This window comes from Tetrao urogallus (assembly GCF_951394365.1).
Source record: "Tetrao urogallus genome assembly, chromosome: 11".
Taxonomy (NCBI): Eukaryota; Metazoa; Chordata; class Aves; order Galliformes; family Phasianidae; genus Tetrao; species Tetrao urogallus.
In genome coordinates, this window is record NC_136824.1 from 10320637 (window position 1) to 10341359 (window position 20723).

General features: G+C 37.6%; 1 protein-coding gene across 2 annotated transcripts in view; it reads right to left on the minus strand.

The window, feature by feature from the left end:
* SLC12A1 (solute carrier family 12 member 1) overlaps positions 1–20723 on the minus strand; it is a gene marked incomplete at both ends in the record, with an annotated part of 44623 nt that overhangs the window by 15721 nt on the left and 8179 nt on the right. The window contains 13 exons of one of the 2 annotated variants that reach the window (XM_079541021.1): positions 1537–1648; positions 1732–1831; positions 3421–3576; positions 5419–5520; positions 6326–6449; positions 7182–7289; positions 8869–9020; positions 10643–10727; positions 13892–14019; positions 14504–14615; positions 15545–15655; positions 16069–16208; positions 17393–17488. In XM_079541021.1, coding sequence (XP_079397147.1) covers positions 1537–1648; positions 1732–1831; positions 3421–3576; positions 5419–5520; positions 6326–6449; positions 7182–7289; positions 8869–9020; positions 10643–10727; positions 13892–14019; positions 14504–14615; positions 15545–15655; positions 16069–16208; positions 17393–17488 — 1526 coding nt within the window. Of the gene's footprint in view, positions 1–1536; positions 1649–1731; positions 1832–3420; positions 3577–5418; positions 5521–6325; positions 6450–7181; positions 7290–8868; positions 9021–10642; positions 10728–13891; positions 14020–14503; positions 14616–15544; positions 15656–16068; positions 16209–17392; positions 17489–18142; positions 18239–20723 lie in introns of both variants that reach the window. The other variant, XM_079541020.1, reaches the window with a different exon arrangement.

A 20723-nucleotide genomic window follows, 5' to 3' on the forward strand; every position in this document is an offset into this window, starting at 1 on the left:
TACCTATTTCTGAACTATTCATTACCATGTTCTCTGAAAATTTCTTGCTGCCCTTTGCAAAGAGGGAATGGGAGATGTTCCCTTTAGCACAGTATCTCAAAACATTATGTGTTGCTAGCAGTGTGTCCACTTTAAGGCAAAATATTGGACGTTACTTTTATGGCTAAATGGTCTTGCTATGTTTGTTACGATATATACTGTAGTTTTCAACATGGTGTCTGGGTTCCCAGTCCTGGCTCTTTCTGGAGCCCTGCAAGCTTCTGTGGCAGTAAGATATCTCACAAGGTTGTATTGTGCCAGCAAACTGCTTCTAAGTGCTTGGCATTCCCACTCTCAGAAATTTTATTATTTGCTTGCCATCATGGTTCTGTGGTCTGTGAAGGTTCACTGTGTCACAACATTATGACCAACTAAACTAAATTTACTTTATGTTACTGAAGAAATAATAATAGTAAAAAATGCTTACGCTAGGAAAATAAATATAGGTTTTTTAATAGACTACAGTGAAATCTTAGTTCTACGTAGAAAGTGCTAATTTTAGAGAAACATCTAATAAATCAGGAAAGTTGCTGAAACTCAACTTTATGAAGCTGTTTAGTTTCAGGATCTTATTGGGTTTGATTCTGTACTTAGTGGATGCAGGAGTAAGGCTACAAATTATGGTAGAGAAGGATTACAGTCATTCACTTTTTATAGATTTTGGAAAGAGTCACATGTAGCTCTTCCATACTCTCTTTCCTCAAAGTGACAGCATCAAATGAATTATTCTTATACTCATGTGGAAGAATACACTATCTTGTCTGGACTGGTTCTATTAGTTAGATTCTGCAGCATGTTTTGATGCCATGAGCCTTTTTTTTTTTTTTTCCTCTCAAAAGGTTGTTGTAATATTTAAAATACATCTTCTACTACGAGCCCATCTATTTTAGTTCTGTCCTAATGAGAGGCTAGGTGATCATCCTTTATAAGTAGACAGGAAATTATGAATTTTAGCTAGAAATATACTTTGCTTCTAAGAAGATCTAAGAAAAGCATGTTTATCCTCAAAAATCAGCTTTGTTACAATTTTGGAGAAACCACTGCACAGAGGTCTGAATTACATGCCAAATCCCAGCGCTGCACATCAGTGACAAAGCTAGAAATAGAGCTTAGTTAATTTGACTCTTTTGCTATATTCCTGACAGAACTCTGCCTCCCTAATTTTATTTTTTAGCCTTACTGTATCAATTAAAAAATATATATATTCACTTGTAATGCTTTATTTTTTCAAACCTTTATCGTTCTTTTGGTTCGTCTGCTATGAACTCTGAAATGCATCTCAATGAGGCATTTACCAGCAGGCTCTGTATCAGCCGATAGCTTTCTTGTCAAGGCTTATGACAAAATTCATTCTCAGTACGAATCTTTTTCACGGTCTGCACAGAAGCCCATCAGCACCATTGGGAACATTTTGTGCCAAGTGAGAGTGGAATGTGTAATGGGGATCTGCAGCACCCACTGGTGCTGAATTTTCAGATCTATATGAGTTGACCTTACCGTGTACACTTCACAACAGATGCACAGACCATTGTTCTTTGTGAAAGTGTGTGTGATGTCGAGCAGAGCAGGCCTGATCATAGGAGCTCCTGTTAATGCTATGCACTGGGGTCTGTTAGGAGGGAAAAGGTTGTATTTAATTAGGAGATGTACTTAGCCTGAATAAACCATTCTATTTTTCACTGGAAATCTTACCTGAAGTTTTTCACGTGATCTTCCACTGTAGCTAATGCCAGTGCACTGTCTAAGGCCTTAATATAGCAAAGAGCCTGTGTGGAAGAGCCCCAGTTTACTTCTGCATATAATAAAGATAAATAATGCATGTTAAGCCAGGGGTTTTCTCTGTTCTGTTACAAAGGTCAGGAGTCATTTACCTCTGAGCCAAAGCAGGGTATATTCTATTGTGCTTTGTCGATACACATCTATCATTCTTTGTGCGTCATGAGAATAGGTTTGGTTATGCAAACATGCAAATAAATCATCTCACTCTTTCAAAGTAAAGCATAAGCAGTGTTTTTCCTCTGCTCAATAAATGTTTTCTTCTCTGTTTCATAGAGTTTGTACCCTTCTCCCATGTATAAAATGGACAGCCCCGAGTAATGCATTTGTATTTGTATATAACTTCATGAAGTTCAAATTAATCCATTAGGAGGCATCATCACCAGCTCCAATTACTTCTGTTCTACTATTTGGGTCAAAAGTTGCTCTCCGGAACCAATTTTGGCATACCTATCCTTTCTTCTCTATTGTACAGCCATTTGGTGGAAGGAGACAGATGAAAAACAACCTTTGAGGAATATTAGACTTTTCTGAACCACTCAGTTGTTGGTAGGTGAGTGCTGAACAGAAGTTATTATCCTTGGAGAGCTGGAAATTGATAGCTTTTGTACAATGTCTTCAGTGAATTTAACCAGACCTTAAGCTGCTACTTTGCAGCAAGGACATTGCAATAAGCTAGGAGAAGGATAGCAATCTTCAGATGCCTTTCTGACACATTGGTTTTCACAGGTGCATTCCCTACAGCTGATGATCTTTACAGAAAGAGATCCATATGCCATCTCAGTAGGTATGAGAGCAAGCAAAAATAGAGAAAACAGAGAAAAGGAAAACTTAGGAACTTAGGCACAGACCAGGTGCTGCTATCCCAAGATGAGCAATGAAAGTACGTCTTATGTTGGGAAACTCATCTTTTTTCCTTGAATTATTTATTCTACTGAACAAGTAAATCAGATGGTTTGCATGAAATCTGAATGTGAGTTAATTTAGTCTAGGAAATGAAAAAAAGACTAAGTGGTCTCATACTGATGCTGTACTACATTAGTGCACAGATTCCTAAGCACCGCTCCTGTGATTAACTGAGCTACTAAGTAATCTTTTTCAACAGTAAAATGTTCCTATTTTTCTTAATTTAGTGAGAAATTATAGCAAGGCACTGGAGAAAGATCAGTTCACAAATAATGCATCTTGTATTGTTGTCATATAATGGGCAGCAAGTTTCTCTTTTGAATGAGAGTCCCAGATAAGACAGCTAAGAGCACAGCAAAATTCAAGCAAGCTTTTGTGGATGGATGAAGAAAAGTTACAAGTGGTAGTAAAGCAAAAGCCCAGATTAACTCTTATTAAAGATGTGGGAGTAAAATGATGCACTGGGATGTTTATAGAAAGCCCTGAACCATTTTTGAAATGAGTGTTTAACAGTCAAAAGTTCACCAGGATATTGTCTTACTCTATATTATGTAAAGTGGGATTTAATATGGTGGTCCAGACTTTCCTCTAAAGAATGGTGCTGAAGAAAAAGGAAGGTCTATTTCTGTAAGCAGGATTAATTCTGATAAAGTCCAGTGAGGCTGCTAAACATACACAAAATAAGTCTTGTGGCCTTACCTGGTTTCTTATATGTTACATAAATATATAGAAAGAGTTCAATGACATAAGTGATGAGAGCTGCCCACCAGTTGATGACAAACATAACGCCACAGCACAACAGGGCTCCAAAAAGGGATATCCACATGTTATAATACCTGAATGCAGGTCTCCAACCTGTTTAAAGAGAATTGAGGGGATTGGAAGGGTAGAAGATAAATTGAGCAGATGGCAGTCCACTGACTTTGCACATACAGACCCACATGCAGTTTTTTTCAGCTCTGTCAGAAGGGGTGGGAAAGATTCATGCATATTCTCAGGCAGTTTATCAACAGGTGCTTCCAGGCATTAACTGATGTAGATTTCTATCTGCACTGAGCACTGGAGCTTGCAAGGCTTTCGCTACAATGTTTTCTCCTATGTCCAGCTTGACTTTGAATGGCTGTTCTTTTTATACGCATTTTTACCAAATTAAAGTTCACTGGTTCGGAACTGAAAATAGGTTTTCCTTTAACTCCAGTAATAGGCTATTATGTCCTTTTGATGCATATGTATAGAACTTATTAATGGAAGCTAAATGCTTGCTGAGAGGAAAGTATATACTAATATTCCAAGTACACGTGTATTTTAAACTTGGAAAGTGTCTGGTCTTGACGCATAAAAATAAAATAATTTGCAGTTGTCTTTAAAGAGATATTATTCCTGCTGCTCTTCAGCTGCAGTATTGAATTCTTCCCCTGCTAGCAATTAAAATGAGACAAGCAGTGAGTCTCCGTGGTTTGCAGGTCTCTGCCAGGTGTTTTGCAGAGCAGACCCTTTTGGAGAGAGGGAAAAACACTGAAGATACAAGGAGAGGCTGAGCAACCCTGTCTTGGATCGTCTTTGTAATGAGGGAATGGGAAGGTCCTGCTGTGAAGAAATTTGCTGTCCTGCAGGCTTGCAATTATAATAATCTATCACTGTGAATTGGCAGAAATTAACTGGGGGAAATGAGAAAAGAAAAAAAATGGCTGCAGTTTTGTCAGAAAATGTTAAGTAGTGGCAGAGTTGAAACAGATGCACATATACAAAGTCTGTAAAAGTAATTTTTACTCAGCTCTAAGGCCACGTAGAGCAGATCTGCATTTGTTCAGCTGTGCAGGTGATTAGCAGAAGTGCTCATCTTTTCTGCCCTCTGAACAAATGGCACCATGCAGATCTGTAGGAAGGAAGTTGATGTAGGCATTTATGCTACCACCGCAGGTTTCTTCACACTGGAAATAAAAAATGTATTCCTTGCTTCTAGAATTGAATAACTGATTCATAGTAGCAGGAAATTGTCTTTCCTTTTTGCCCACAGTCGTGCTGCTCAGCTGATTGACTTTTGTTCTTAATAATGATGTTGAGGTGGATTATTCTGATGTGGTGATGCGTATGCCTGTAAGCCTGTATTTTCCCTTGCAGTGCAAATGTAGAGAGTGACTCTCAAGATATCCTTGTACAGGACCTCATTGTACTCTACCCTACAATTCTGCTACTAGCCACTGCGGAGCTATCTTAATGTTGGTCTGGGGAACTGTTCTTGTTCTGTGTGTTTTCTTCCAGGCTGTATCACTTTCATCACAATTACTGTTCTTACAAACTTTCTTCAAATGTGACTGTAGTTTTGGCAGGAGGGCATAAAGACCCCATTTCACCTTACTTACTTTATGTGGTCAGAGATACTATACGTTTTTTATCCATCTCTGTTGACTGATAGTGAGGGGAAAAACACCCTAAGGAGCAGCTTTCTTGCTCCAGTGAGATCCACCAAAGCCTTTTTCATCTTACACAACTGCAGGGAACATAAGGGAAAGAGCCATTATTTTTGTCTTTTGGAGATAAATAAAATGTCATCATATTCAATGGGAGCAGTAAAACCTGAAATCACACAGCTTAGATGTTTTACAGGTACTGCAGCTTTCTCTGACAAACAGTCAAGAACATGCAGAGATGAGTTTGTGAAGCCCACACTGAAATCACTGGTGAATGCCGACTCACCTGGAGATTTTGCGTATGAGGCATGAAAGCAGGAGAAATTAATCAAAGCATATGAAGCCAGGAAGAAATTGGAGATGATGGGAGCAATGGTGTTCAGTTGAGCTGCAAGACACAATTCAGACGTAGGTACGTAGGTTCCTAAGTTGTGTTACAGCTTTTTCCTGACAATACATTAAATCTGTATACTGTCTGGATTTGTTGTCCAGAGAAGAGTTCCAGTATTTTTCTGTGGAACTAATTTAAGGTCACCTTGATATACCTCATTTCATACCAACGTGTCTGTTCATTTATATAATCTATACTCTATGCAAGGTTATACTTGACGCTCTGATTCTACAGATTGCCTCTTAATGATGTGGAGCTGATGTAAGTTTCAGAACTTCAAATATGTAATTTAGAGGACAGATGTGGTCCTAAAAAGGCTACTATTAATTTGTAGTTTAAAAGTATTGTTTTGCTTTTTAAATGGCAATCTGAATTCTCCCAACTACACTTTGCATTTATTGACAGTGCCACACAATTTGAAATTGAAGTCTTGGAGAAATCAATTTTAAAATTTCAACACTTCCAAATGTACTGCTAATACATGATTAATATTGTGTGTGATAGCACACTCAATACAGTAGCTGGGATTTTCTGATGCCAGTGCTAGTAATTTGAGCTGCGTTTTTGAGCTAATTACGGAGAAGGCTTGGCAGAGCAGGCCTCCTAATTGCATCAAAATTATTTCACTTCTATATGCAGTACAAACTAGAAATATATTTACTAAGTTTGCCATATTTGACATAGTTTGGGTGTGCTAACTTGGTTGGAATCTTTTCTAACTATAGCTAATCATTGTATTAAGATATCAGTTTATAGAATTTCAAAACATCAGATTGTTGCATTTATGTAACTGTATACAAACCAATCAAAATGAACGCCATAGCAATCACAAAAGTGAGTACGTATCCTCTGATTGGCTCGTTGTTTTTTCCGTATCCTTTGGCAAAGAAGTGGAGTCCTTTGTAGACGTTGTCCTTGCAAAGAGCCTGGGGGACAAATCAGAACTTATTTCTGCTAAGCAGGGCTTTCTTGCATCGGAAGAAGTTTTCTGTGATTGACAGCTTACTAGACTTTAGCTAAACAAAAATTTAATCTAACTTAGTAATTCAAATACGTCTACTGCTATGGCATATAAACATTCAAATAAGGTGATAAGCGAATATCTTGCCAAATTATAGTATCAAAACAAAATCACAGACATTTAACACTTATTCAGTGCTTTAAAGAGACATTAATAGAGTATCTAAACAGAGTTTAAGTTGATGGGAACTGAAGCAGAAGTCAGATCTGTGCAAGTTATCTGTCTGTCCCGTGCCCTCCATTGCCATTCTGTGTGCGTTGCTGCTTCCAACAGCTTGTGGACAGCATGTCTCAGCACACCTGCCAGCACAGGAATGAGAGCTTCTGCAGATTCCTGGCATTCCTGAGGTATAGGCTGCCTCTCTCAGGAGATAGTGGTCCTGAAGGTAGCCTTGAAGTTAACAAACACGTGTGCATCCCCCTCTCCTCTCCTGCCACCAAGCTGAGCTCTGACCAAAGGCATGCAGCAATCCTAAATGCCCATGTCTGTAGCAAGGTGATAAGACCTGCCTATTTCTGTAGAAATACATATATCAGCATTATTCGAATACCTATTGCACTTGGCACATAGAGTTCAGCTAAATTGTTTATTTTTGAAGTAAAATAGAGTATAAAGAAATGGATACTTGGATTTCTACCTGAAAAACTTTGGGTGCGCTGACCAGAGATGCCAGAGCTGATGACAGAGTAGCAGAAAAGATGCCAGCTGTGATGAGAGGACCGAAGCCAGACACCATACTCATCACCTGTAGAAAAAAAAGAAGGGAAAAAAATAGCCAGGCTTGCATTTGAATACATTTTTTAATCACAGATCTGTTTAATTAGTATGTTTCTGCGTGTCTCAGCTTTTAGTAGTCCTAAATTCAATATATATATATACTACAAAGCTGCTGTGAGGTATGGGAATACTATTATTCATTTTTTAGTGGAAAGCAACTGAGCCACGGCCAAATGTGAATACAAACCTGCAGCTGTGTGCAAGGGCACATGAGTACTCTGAGATTTTCTTACCTCCTTCACTAATTTACTGCCATAAGTAACGGCCTCTGCTTGACAGGTAAACACTTGTAGCAAGAAGGGAAAGTGGAAACAGCAGGACAGAACCCTGAAGTATTTAATATGGTCAAAGAGATTTGTGTTTGTTTGGGTTTTAATATTATTTAACACAGCTAAAAAAGGAAGAGAATGTGCGTCTGTGCTGGTACAATAGCAGTTCTGCAAACAGCAGTGGTGGGCACCATCAGGCCTCTCTTTCCTGGGGCCTTTCCTGGCCTTCACCACCATTAAACCAAAAGGGTTGTTCAGTTCAGAAGCAGCAGAGAAGGAGGTAAAAAGATGAAGTAGATGGATGTGATTGCCTGATACTTTTGGTGTGTTAGAAGCACTCCAGGAAAGAGAACAGTTAATTCTAGAGATTTGTCAACTGAAAATTTGGCTTTTCTGACATCAGTCTGGCAAGGATAAATGCATAAAATGAAATTCTGTTCATGCTTTTGGCGAGGTCCTTTTTCTGAAGGGTTCCCCTGAGTTTGAGCATCTGAACTCAGGTGGAAATGAGGATGGAAGGAAAGCAGTCTGCACTACAGATAGCATATCCCTTTAAAGGTTTTTACCCAGCCCTGTCATTTAGCAGAAGCAGCTGGGAAAAAAAGCAAGTGACTTTGAAAGCTCCAAATGGCGAGTTGAAAAGCAAGTGCAGGTAGGCGGTGAGCTCCTCTGGTGGCTGTGAAGCAGAGGGGCTGCACAGACATCTGGGAGCAATGGTCGTGGTCGTGCAGAACTGCTTTACTTTGATCCTTTGCCTAAGCTTTGTTTTGAAGAATAGAAATGGCGCTCCGTCTGGCCTTGGAGAAAGATTACTTTTCACTTGGTTTTTCATTTGACTATTTCAGATACTTTTTTAGAAGAAGTCTGAACTTTGGCTTTTGTATTGTGGATTAAACCTTTAAGAGCAGCCGCAGCACCCCTGAGGTGAAACCACATCCGTGTGTTAAGAAAAGTGAGATGAACTGCTCATCTGGCAGGAATTCCAGATGTCTCTGTTAAGCCTAGGCTTCGAGTTTGAAGGTGTTGGAGGATATACTCCTGCATGGTACTTGTTGAAAGAGGTTAGGATGTTACCAGAGTACTGGGAAGACTAGTGGCGTCAGTTAGCGTCCATGAAGCTAACATGAAATGCGCAGACTTTTCACATTACTCCTGTTTTTTGATTTTTACTAGATAAAAGTGAATTTCCTATTGCTGTCACTTGTCAGTAAATAATATCTTCGCATGTTTCTACTAAAGTGTTTGTGCATCACTTATGGTTGTATATGTTATTAAAACCTGAAAATTATTCATCAGCCCATAATCACATGGCTGACTTCTGCATCTGGAAAAATCATAGCCTAGGTTGCAGGCAGATGATCCATTGCAACTCATCCCAGGTATAACTGTATCATTGATGTTCCCAGTAGCATCTCGTACAACACAGGAGGCTGTGGAAACAAGAATATACTATTACTTTCCTTTCTTGTGACAACAGAATGATGTTCTTGCCATGCTGTGATTGTTGGTCTATATATGTTTTGTTCAATCTCTACTTTAGCATCATCTCAAAAAGTAATGTTTTGTGTTAGGCCCAATTTGCTTCCCTGTAGTATAGATTTTCATGTTATTTGTAGACAGCTATTTTCTTCTGTTACTCTTAAAATAATAATCCAGTTGACTAAAGAAGACATGCATTTATCTAAGAGTAGAGAAACAGATGCTCTGGAGATCAACAATGTATTAACTAAGAAGTATATTGTCAGTCTGACGCCACTTTTCCAGGAGTCAGTATTCAAAGGTATCATTGCAGTGAGGATCTTAGGTCTAGGCATATTTCTTCTGGTGTATCAAGGGCACACAATTACTTGGAGCCCCAGATCCTTAGCTGTTTAAATTGCCACAGCCCTACAGATACTAATACAGCAAGAAAAACTTCTAACAGGAGTAAATTGTCTATGTTCTCTGTGTTTAATAAGGGCATATTTATGCTGTCTTTTTTTGTTTGCTACCAGAAATGGAAAAAAAAAAACCCACCAACAATTGATAACTACATTTTTAGCAGCCAAAATGTGAATTTACGTGAAATTTTCAAATATGTTGAGAATCCCAAAATAAACATCATCTCCTTAGAAAATAGGTAAGGAAATAGGAAAAAGTATTGCACTGAAAGGTAGACAGCTCTGAAGCTATTGCTTATCAAAACAGAACAATGCAGTAACACAGGTTTATAATAGAAAGTGAAGAATGACTGTTCCAACTGTAGTTGCAGGTGAAATTTAGGTCTAAATGTAACATCTGACCTGGGTATTCTGCCTTTGTGCATAAAGTACAAAAAAGGGAGTCCCTGCAGGGCTTTCATACAGTGCTGAGGTATTTACTCACAAGGAAGAGCATCATTTACAACACTCTTTATTACAGTACTGTTCAAGTAGAAGAAAAATCTTTATTTCTTGAACAGAGGTTTATTGTATCCTTGTAATGAGAATGTAATTCTATATTCTTCCAATAGCAGTTCACGGCTGCAGTACAGGCCTCACTTTGATACCTGTGTGCTTTTTTGTTACCTCACACTGTAGAGCAGTTAGTGACATAGCACATCTTCATGGAGAGATACAATTGGTTTTAATGTTGACACACAACAGATAAAACAAACGTTGCCACGTCACTTGTGAGTGCTCAGTAAGACTAAGGAGAACAAGTAGAAGCCATGTGAAACCTCAATATGAAGGAAAAATGAAGATGAGCAGATTGATCTGAGGTTCCTTGAATGCACTCATGGATACTATCAGATAGTTGTCTTTGATGCTGAATCAAATGTAAAAGCAATCAAAGTACATGAAAATCCATCTTCTATGTGAATTCAAACAGGACAAATGCCACCCGGCTTCTGAAATAGAGACTTTTGTTTCTGCTTATTATTTCTTTTTATTCACTGTTCTTACATGCAATAAAATCAAAGCAACTAGCTCTACATAATAAATCCACAGGACTAATCACTCTTTTGTATACCAGGCTTTCAGATTTTCTTAGCTGTATAAATTAAGTCACGAAACAGAGGTTCTTTGCTTACCTGCACATACCGCAACGGCTATGTAAGCAACTGTTGTTATCAGAATGGCCAGCATTGTTCCTTTGGGTATCGCACCCTGCGGGTCCTTAAAATAAAGCAGTGATCCAAAAAACACTGAGTTCACATGCTGCACTCTGTGTACTAGTGAGTCCTATCACACTGTGATATGGAGAAGGTAGATTTTTATCACTTAGAGCTGTCCATATCTCCTGTCCCTGTGCATGCATAGCCATGAAGCGGTTGTTGGTGCAGTGCTCCTACCTTTGGCATAGTGTAGGATATTCGGCAGGAGTGGGACTAACTCTGCATTTCTGAGTGCTCTGAACTCCCCCTACGCTGCAGTGAGCTTTATTTTAATGTCTTAATGGTGAAATGGTACATAGTTGCTGAACTAATCAAACTGCTTGATTCAGTGGGTCCAGATGATGTTCATTTCCAGGCCATGAGTCTATTCTATTCCATTCAACATGATGCCTTTTCCTCTGGCAGCAGGACGCGGTTGTACAGGCAGCCACTTTAGGACATGATTACAGCTCATGTTCCTATAACAGCTTGGCACTAAACCTTCTGCGCCTTCATAAAGATCAGGCTTTTGGTGTAAGCAATTGTTTAAGCAAGTATAATGCAGGTCTGCATTAATGCAGTTTATGAAGTTGCCTTGATACTTGTGTGGATGAGAAGACGAGACTGTTTTTGGTTCATCAGCATGATAGTTGCACATAAGTTACTTGGAGCAGAATACAGGACTTCTGTGGTTAGCAGCTAGTAATTGTTAGTACTTACGCCTTGACAACAAACTGCTGCTTTTCACTGTTCTGACTTTGAATTTGGAAGATTTAATAAGGTGGAATATCATGCTTATAAACTAGTTCCCGAGAATTTTGACTTCATTCGTCCAGCTGTGAGTGAGTCCAGTGATTTGCATTATAATTTAATGTGTGTTTGTTTATGCTAGGAAGTGCTTGGTGAATTGTCTTCTTAAGTTTCTTCAGTGAGATTTATTTTGGTTGCAGATGGTTTATTTTAAGTTTTCAGTGAGGTTTATTTTGGTTGCATACATTTTAAGCCATAAGTTGTTGTGCTGTTATAACAACTATGCTCATTGAATTTAAAAAAATATAATTTGGTGAGTTGTGTGAAATGGGGATGAATGACTTAATTGCATTTAAAAATTAACATAATTTTAATGAGGTAAGGATTTATTGAACTGAAAAATGACTTTGAAGTCATTTCAACTCTGTAAGACCTTTAGCCCTTTAAATCGTGGTAGCTTTAATATGTACAGTCTTGGTGTGTGTGTCATGGGTCACTGTTTTTGCCAAGTCTTATGTTGCACTCCTAAACACCTTAACCTTAAATCTTAGGGTTTGAGCTTCTTACTGCCTTACAACTTTTAAATTATATTAGCAATGAAACATTTAATATGTTGCTAGCATTTTAATATCTGCTCCCAAGCCCTCTGCAGTCCCTAGGAAGACAGACTCTTTCTGTGAGTAGGCTTTGAACTAGCTCACCGCTTGAATGTGTAGTGTCTACAGAAGCCTCTGCATAGCTGTTTACAAGAAATCTGGTTTGACACTTTTACATCTAAAATAATTCTTAGCTTGTCCTTTAGATATCTGGAGAAGGTGGTTAATTTAATTAGACCTGTCTAATGCATCTAAATATGTTCAGTGGGGAATCTACAGCCTGGAGGAGTTGGTCATAGACCTCTACCTACTGCCAGATTGGAACAACTGCAGGGAGCCAACAGGAGAGTTGGTTCCTTTGGTCTGTTCAAACTCTTTCAAACAGCTTATGAAAGAAGTGCTGCTACTTTGGGAGTTTACCATAGATAGAGAGCACCATATATGGCAAAATAATTATTTTTGTTTGTTAAAAAGATGGAGACTGTGAGGCTGATTCAGTCTCAGTGGGCAGAAGTACAATGATTTGCTTTGTTTTCTTTTTAATTAAAAATGGAATCTCATAAACATCATTATTAGTGGCTCCAATTCCACCTATTTCTCTCTGTGCTTGGCTTCAAAAGCAGTCTTCTGGAAACTAAGGAGATGAGGCATGCAATCAGTGTAAGGGAGGGAAACAAATCTGATTGTCAGGGATGGTAGGATTCTGATGAACTTGTGACTGCTGTGCCAATACAGATTTAATAGATGTTTGGTTGAATCCTTAAGGTATCAAGGACAATGGGTCTGTATGATAAAGCCATCTCTGGATATGCTGGAGGAAGCTAGGTTTGACTTGTGTCCTTTTGGTGACTTTTTAGTGTTTTGGTTTATTTGCTTGTTATTTTGTGTTTGTTTTTTTTGTTTTTTTTTTTTTTGTTTTGTTTTGTTTACTTTATTTTAAACACTAGATTCCAAAACTTGAGTCATGGATACCCACCCTGGTACATTTCTAGTTTATTGTAATGCTATGAAGAATTGCATTGCTGTATATTTACTAGAGATGTTTTACAAAATGCTTTGCTGAGCTTTGAATTTGTTCATTTTTGTATTTGGCTGTAAACACTCTGCAATATACTCACTGTGCACAGTCATGAAAACTAGAGAGCACTCAAAGTTATAATTAATATCTTGTCTCTGACTTACCAGTTTGTTTAAATACTGAAGTACCATCTTATACAACTGCTGTATTGCAAGAGGAGAGTGAGAGCTTGACAGAACAGCCACAGCAAGACATTTAGTTGCCCTTGGACCTCCTTTCCCTTTCTCCTCAGACTCCTTTCTTCTGTCACAGCTGCAAACTTGCATTTTTTCCTTTGAGCAGCCATAGTGACAAGGGATTGGGACATATTTGCTTTCAATAAACGCTCTGTTTATTCTGCTATGACCCTGAATAGAAAAAGCTGGTCTCCCGTGATTCTTGTGAGTACAAACACAAGCTTTACAGGTGTGTTTTTTTGGGATGATATAGATTTTGCAAAAATGCACCAGGAGATACACACAATTTCTCTGTGTAGTGTTCTGCAAATGGTCCATTAATGCTACATTACTGCAGCTTATGGAAATATGCTTTTAAATTATATGGAAACCCAAATCTGAATGCAATAATTTGTGTAAATACTCATAATCTATTAGGAAAGAAAATGTGAACTGGTAGTTTTAAATAACATAGCAGATATTTAAAAGAGAGTTTTGCTTCCAAAATCAGGCATGATTTAAAACTGAATACAGTGCTGATTCATAATTAGTTTTCTTGTTCTTTCCTCACCCAAAGCTAGTCTTATGAAATTAATGAAATACGTACTTTCAGATCTCCTGAGATGTTGGCTCCTGCAAGAATGCCAGTTGCAGCTGGGAAAAAGATGGCAAACACTGAGAAAAATCCTTCTCCACTTCTGAAATCTGGTCCAAAGTTTTCTGCAAATATTGATGCTGCAAATACAGGTGAAAATGTAAGAAGCTGATGGGATTTGATTCCAAAGTTACTTAATGAGGGGGATGAATAATCTAGTCTTTCACGTCTGTACATTTGGGTTTGAATCTGTCTCATATCATAGCAAAACGAATTTGATTTCCTCAGTCTGATCCCCAGTAGGATGTGCTTGTTTGCATCTCAGAGCTACAGCTCCACATTGAAGTGACAGCAGTGTCACTACAGCACTTGCACTTAGCTCTGTGTAAAGGTTTGTGCTCTGCTGATATATATGTGACTCAAACTGCAGCTAACTTTGCTGTCAGCTTCAGCAGCAGAGAGACAGACTCAAAATTGAAGGTGAAATAAATTCCCTTGGTTTGCAAGCCTATTTAAACTTGGGCTAAAGATCCTGATCTTGTGACTTTTTCAGTAGAATCCTCAACTCAGCATGTGGCTGCAAAGAATGAAGTTACTGTTCTGTGATAGACAAGTAATACTTGCCTTGGTAATTAAAAAAGCCTTTTGCCTTCTTTTCGTTGTTGGTAGGAATAACTGTCCCAATAAAGAAGTTTGCAATAGCAATAAGGAGAACAATTAGAAGAATAACTTGAGCCTGTTAACAGAAACAAAGATTTCCCCAATGATTTTAATTTACATTGACAATGGAGATGGCTAAATATAAGTGATTAACTGATGTTTGTGTTCCCTATGACAGATTACAAATTGTTATAGACAAATTGTTATAGACAGGAATCGAGACAGCTGAAGAAAACAAACTGCTATCAGCTAATTATAACAGCAGATAGTTTTTACTAACAGTGTTTATAAAGTAGTTATAATTTAATTTATTTTATATTTTTTCTTTAAAGGAAAAAAGAAAAATGAAAAAGTTAATGCATAAATATCATGTATGAGACATTTTTATATTGTTATATAAATTGTTTAGTTGCAGTGAATGGTCACTTGAAGTGTTATAATATGTAATTGGTTATCTGATATCTTTTACAAGCAGTTCTAAGCTTTTGTCACAGCAGAATATGAAAAGAGAAGTCCTATTCTAGAACTGATTTCTACATTCTGAGGTATTTTCATTTGTATTTCCATTTTTAATTTTTTTAATGTAAGGTAAAGGAATAGCAGAAATCATCAGAGATTATGGAATGGACAGAAAATGGAGCTTTCCTGCTAGGCAGAGCTTCGGAGGGGACAGTGACAAAAACATTGTTTTAACTGCTACTTATTCTCTCAAGCTGCTTCAAAAATAAGGACAAAAGGGGCGCTTACTCAAGGCTTTAAATGATGCCATGGCTTATGAAAATCAATACAAACAAGCGGTCTGTGGAACGTAAACTTCCTTTTCCCCTCTTAAATGAATGTTCAAGGAAGAACATAGAGTAGTATTGCTTTCATTAAATGTAATGATTAAGCTGCTTTGCTTTTAGAAAGGTTAGGCTTCCCACCTGTTGTACAGCATTCCTCATGTGTTAACCCTGCACAGTATTCTAATATATTCTTTGCTTGTATTTAGTTTTAAAGCTTTACCTTTGCTTCCCATTCCATGCCAGCAACAGAGATGCCAAGAAGACATACAACAGTTATGGTACCTATTATTCTGATATCATTGGACTCATCTACCATTATCGAATCACTCTCCTGAAAAGAGTAAGAAATACTGTTAAAACCAGCCTTTCTCAATCAAGCTGGTGGGGTTAGGTAACAAGGTGAAATAAAAGGAAATGAGTTGTCATAGTTTAATTAGTTTCAGCACTTTGTGAGACAAATTATTCATATTTCATGCTTCAGCTTGCACTTAGCTGGGGTTATTTGGCTATCTAGTAGGATGGATATCTATCTCCTTTCCTGACTTTTGAGGCTCTTGTTGAGAAATCATTGGCATATTCATAAGACAGAAATAATGGAGAAGCACTCTGTCACAGTTAGACAGACCAGCTTCTTTCCTGTTAAAGGCATTGCTTAAAGTACAGCTAAAAAGTATCACAATTTAAACAAATGCTAAAAAAAAAAAAGCCCCAACTTAACAGTGTACATGAAACATCAGTATTTACCTTAAGAAGCTCTACGACCGTTTCAGCAAATCCAACTACGTACATAGCAACTGCCACAGCGTTTGCAAAAGCAAAGATAAGTCCTATAGATCCGCCAAACTCTGGACCTAGACTTCTTGAGATAAGATAGTATGCGCCACCTGCAGGCAGAAATTATGCTCAGTGTTTGCTTATTTTTCTCGCATAATACCACAGGAATCTCTACTTTAAACCTAACAAACATAATAAAGATTAATAGAAGACACTGAAAAATAAGGAATGTGCTTTGTACCGGCTCTGCCTTCAGACTATTCTGAATGCCCTTCCACTGCAGTGATCCTTCAGGACATGCTAGTTTGCAAAACTAGATCTTCAAACAATTTTTCATGATACATAATATACGTAGGTTGCTCTGAAAGTAATGCCTCTTATTTATTTCCATTTATTTATTTCCATGGAGACTACAACAAATACAAAGACCGCAGTAACACTGTTTGATATAACAAATTCTTAGCTACAGAACACTATTTTTGGATGTAGTCATCACCATTAGGTGTGCATTTTCACCAGTGATGAACAAGAGTGCATGCTGTGCTTATAAAAATTGCATCAGTGCAGGTGACCCACTGTTTCACAGGTGCTAGAATGACATCATTGCTGAAATCTACAACCCACCACTTCACTCTACTCACTTCCAGTGTTTATAAATGTTCATTAAGCACTGACGAATTTCAATGGGTGAAATTTTTTCCATGTGGGCAAATTCACTTCCACACTTTTCCTTTGTATGCACTTCCATGTCAGGCACCATTTTGTCAGACTGCCCCTCTGCTGCCATCTGTTGCACAGCAGGCAACATGTAATGGACAGAAGGTTTATCCTCTACTGTCATACCACCAACATCTGCCTCTGACACTGTGGGCCAATATATTAAAATACAATGCATTACTTTTGGAGCAGCCCTCTACAGAGTAGAGGAAACTTCACCTCAGGATAAGTTCTACCTTACTTAGATCCATCCCAATTTAGCATGTATAATCTTATGCTGTGATACATTTTTAAAGCTCCCACAGAGGAATGCAATGAGTCATTAATCCTTTTTTGTGTGTCACCATAAATGGAGCATATTACTTTGCCAGTTAATTATTTCATCCCCTTACATAATATTTTTTTGCCAAGAAATGTTTAAGACTATAAATGTTTTAAATTACTGTTGTTCTACTGAGAGAGATCATCCCAAATATATTTATTTATTCTTATTTTGCTTATAACATACTTAATTCCCACTTTTTTCTAATTCAAATCTGTAGAATTCTGTATTTTTCCTGCAATGATTTTCACTTACCTCCTCTTACTACTCCATTGGTGCAAATGGCAGACATGGAGATACCTGTTAAAGTTGTTACTACTACGCTCAGAGCAATAACTATGATTCCAAGACCTGAAAGATTCGAAAAAGAAAGTATATTCAAGTGTATTCAAATACCTGTTCTGCTTAAATGATGTAGTAAGAACTTGCTGTTTTCCACAGAGGTTTAGCATGGACTGGTTATAACTTTAAGGCTCTGAAATGTACTGAAACCTTTTTTGATAAGATATCTGATGTGTGCTTTACTTTTCCAGTGAAAATATTTGCTCATCTTCTAGGGAGGTAGCTGAAACATAAGGGGTATTATGAAGAATTATACTGGAAGGAATTAAATTGAAGATATCCACCGATCTGCATCAGACTTAAAAATAAGAGGAAGAGTGCGGTGCTTGTTTTGTCCAAGGATGTCCAACCTGAAAGGCTCTGAATAAGACAGACCTGCTGAAAGGTAAGAATGAAAAAATCGCAAATCCAGATGCCACTCCTCACTCTGCATTTGGCAGGAACTTCTGAAATGTACTTCAGAGACTGAACTGAAATGTGGAATTTATGAAAAGTGACAACTCAAACATGCAGTTAACTGTGATTAGAGCTGTCTAGAATTGTTACCTCCCGGTCCTGTAGATCCATCGTTTGGTTTAGCATCCCTCTGGTTTGCATCATATGAAAAATAATACATAAAGATCTTTTGGAGCTTGAAAGCATTAGTAACCCTAAAGATTTTACCTCCACGGACAAACCCATTAGTTGCTATTGCAGAAGTTGACAGCCCAGTAATTGAGGTTACCATCGTGGCGAGGAGAATTATGATTACTCCAAGACCTGTCAGTAATAACAAGATAAAATAGTTTACTCATGTTCCATGATTCCTACAAATCATTCTCTATTTAAATGGAATTTTCAGGCCAGAATCAGAGCAATAAACGGAAAGTTGGTTTGTTGACCATTTGGAATTTGCAGAACGCTTCCAAGGAGCCCAAGTGCCAGCAGTAAATTATTCCCATCAGTCTCCGAGCAATGATGATTTCTGATAGGAGTACCCTAGCCAGAAGCCCCTTTATGATTTTATATTTTTCTTCAGTAGCAGAGTGAAATGAGCAAGCAAGTATTCCTTGGTCTGAATGCTTCTATGTACCTTTAATATACATCCTGGCTCTTCAGGAGAAGAGATTAACCAGATTTCTTGTAAGAATGTTTCTGTCTTTCATCAGTTGGTTAAATATTGAATTGGAGACAGACTGACTGTATAGTTTCAGACAGGACAGGACAAGGAATCTATCAGGTAGAGAAACAAGGCCTGAGTATGATCCTTCAACATTCTTATTTGCTAGGCTGTCAAGTGCTGTGCTAACCTACTCTCTCTTCATCTCCTCCTTTCCCTGCAAAAAGCAATTTTACTGTAACACAAGATCAAGATTCAAAAGTGGAAATGTTGCTTCCCAGATTTCATTCACTTTAAGTAGCCTGTAATGGATAATCTTCAATAATTTAGCATCCTTTTTTAGCTGACATCAGAAAATTATATAATTAAATGGAAACAGATAAACATCTGAAGATCAATATTACTGACAAGTGAACTCAATTTCAGTAAGACTTTGAAATTTGAGTGTGTTTCCAACTGTGAAACCATGCTAAGTGTCTAGTTTGCTTTAGATTCCTAGAAACATCAGTTGGAAATGACTTCTGAAGGTGTAGAGTTCAGCCTCTCAGCCAGAGCTGAACTATCACCAACACTGGATTAACTCAGTGATAGATTCAGATTGTTGGATCCCCCAAACCTCCAAAAAAATCCCCCAGCCTCTTTGGAGTTACATGTTGGAGTGCTGGACGACCCGCCCATGGGGAAAATATGTCCTTATGTCCTATCTGGACCTCCTGAACTACAATTATGGCCTCTGCTTTTGCTATGCTTTCTGGAAATATGGAGAAAAGTTTGGCTCTGTATTTGAAGAGTATTTTCTTCTTTCAAGTCTGATGAAGAAATAAGATACTTTCTCTCAAATTTATAGCTTATATTCCCATTTCTAGCTATGAGACGAGAAAAAAATTGAAATAATTATCATTTGGAGAAAAATTTTGAATCTGTTCTTAGTTTTATCTGAACTTACCAACACTTATGGAGTAGCTCTCTTTCTGTAAAGTACAGAGGTCTTCAGTGTGGAACTGAAGATAATATATTGCCTATAGCAGTATTTATTGACCAAGGCTCCTGCAAATTGCAAAACTTGGATCCTTCAACTGATTTCAACTAGAACTACAAATATATTGATTCATCTGCTGTATTTCTACATCCTGGTTTCTAGATCAGGTTACTAACTTCTATTCATACTGTATGGTTATAGACATCCAGCCTATGAATGAATGTTTTTCACTGCTTAAGTTACAGACTTGTTATCACAATCCTTTGAAAACAATGTAACACAGGGATACAAATGTTTTATAGCACAACATAGAATATATGAAGTGATTTGAGACTCTAATAAATCACTTTTACCCTACTGATTTCTGAACCATTTTATAACAAGTCATACACTTATTTTGTATGTAGCCCATGTTAAAAAAAATAATAATAATCCAAGTGGGCATTTCTTTTGGTCAGCTACCACCACATGTTGCATAGAAGGATCTTGTTAAGGATCTTGTGTGCAAAAAGCGGCTGAATATGACGATTAATCAGCTGTTACATCCTAAATGGAACATCAGAGACATTATTCTTAAAGTTGTGCCAAAATCGTTTGTCAAGTGCACATTCATCCTGAGGACTATTTTTCTGGAATTTTCTATTACATTTCACAGGCCATGTTGTAAATGTATATGTTAATTAGGGGCACATATTTCGCTAATCTGATGAGTAATATCTGCTTGGGAAGACTTAATATTCATTAAAAAAAAAAAGATTTTTTACATTTAAGAAGAAAAATGCATAAAATAATTCAAGTGACACAACCAAAACATTATTGTAATGTAATCTAGTGTAACACAGTTGTAATATTTGGGGCCACATTTTCAGTTAACATAAACTTGGTGTCTCGGTGTCTTTGGTTAACCATTCTATGTTTAGGTACAAATACAGATGGAGAGTACCCAGATATCATGAAAATACAGGACTGGTTGTGGACCTTGATTCTTATCAGAATCAGCCTGTGCCTTTTGTCCTACTTGACAATAAGCCCAGGCCCTGGTTTTTTTCCTTCTTAGAGCTTTTTCCCCAAGACAGCCTATTAGAATAAGGAAATAATAGGTTTTTCTCTCTTTGGCCCGGTAACTATGGGAATATAAATGGTGCCTAGATGGTAGGTTGAGATTT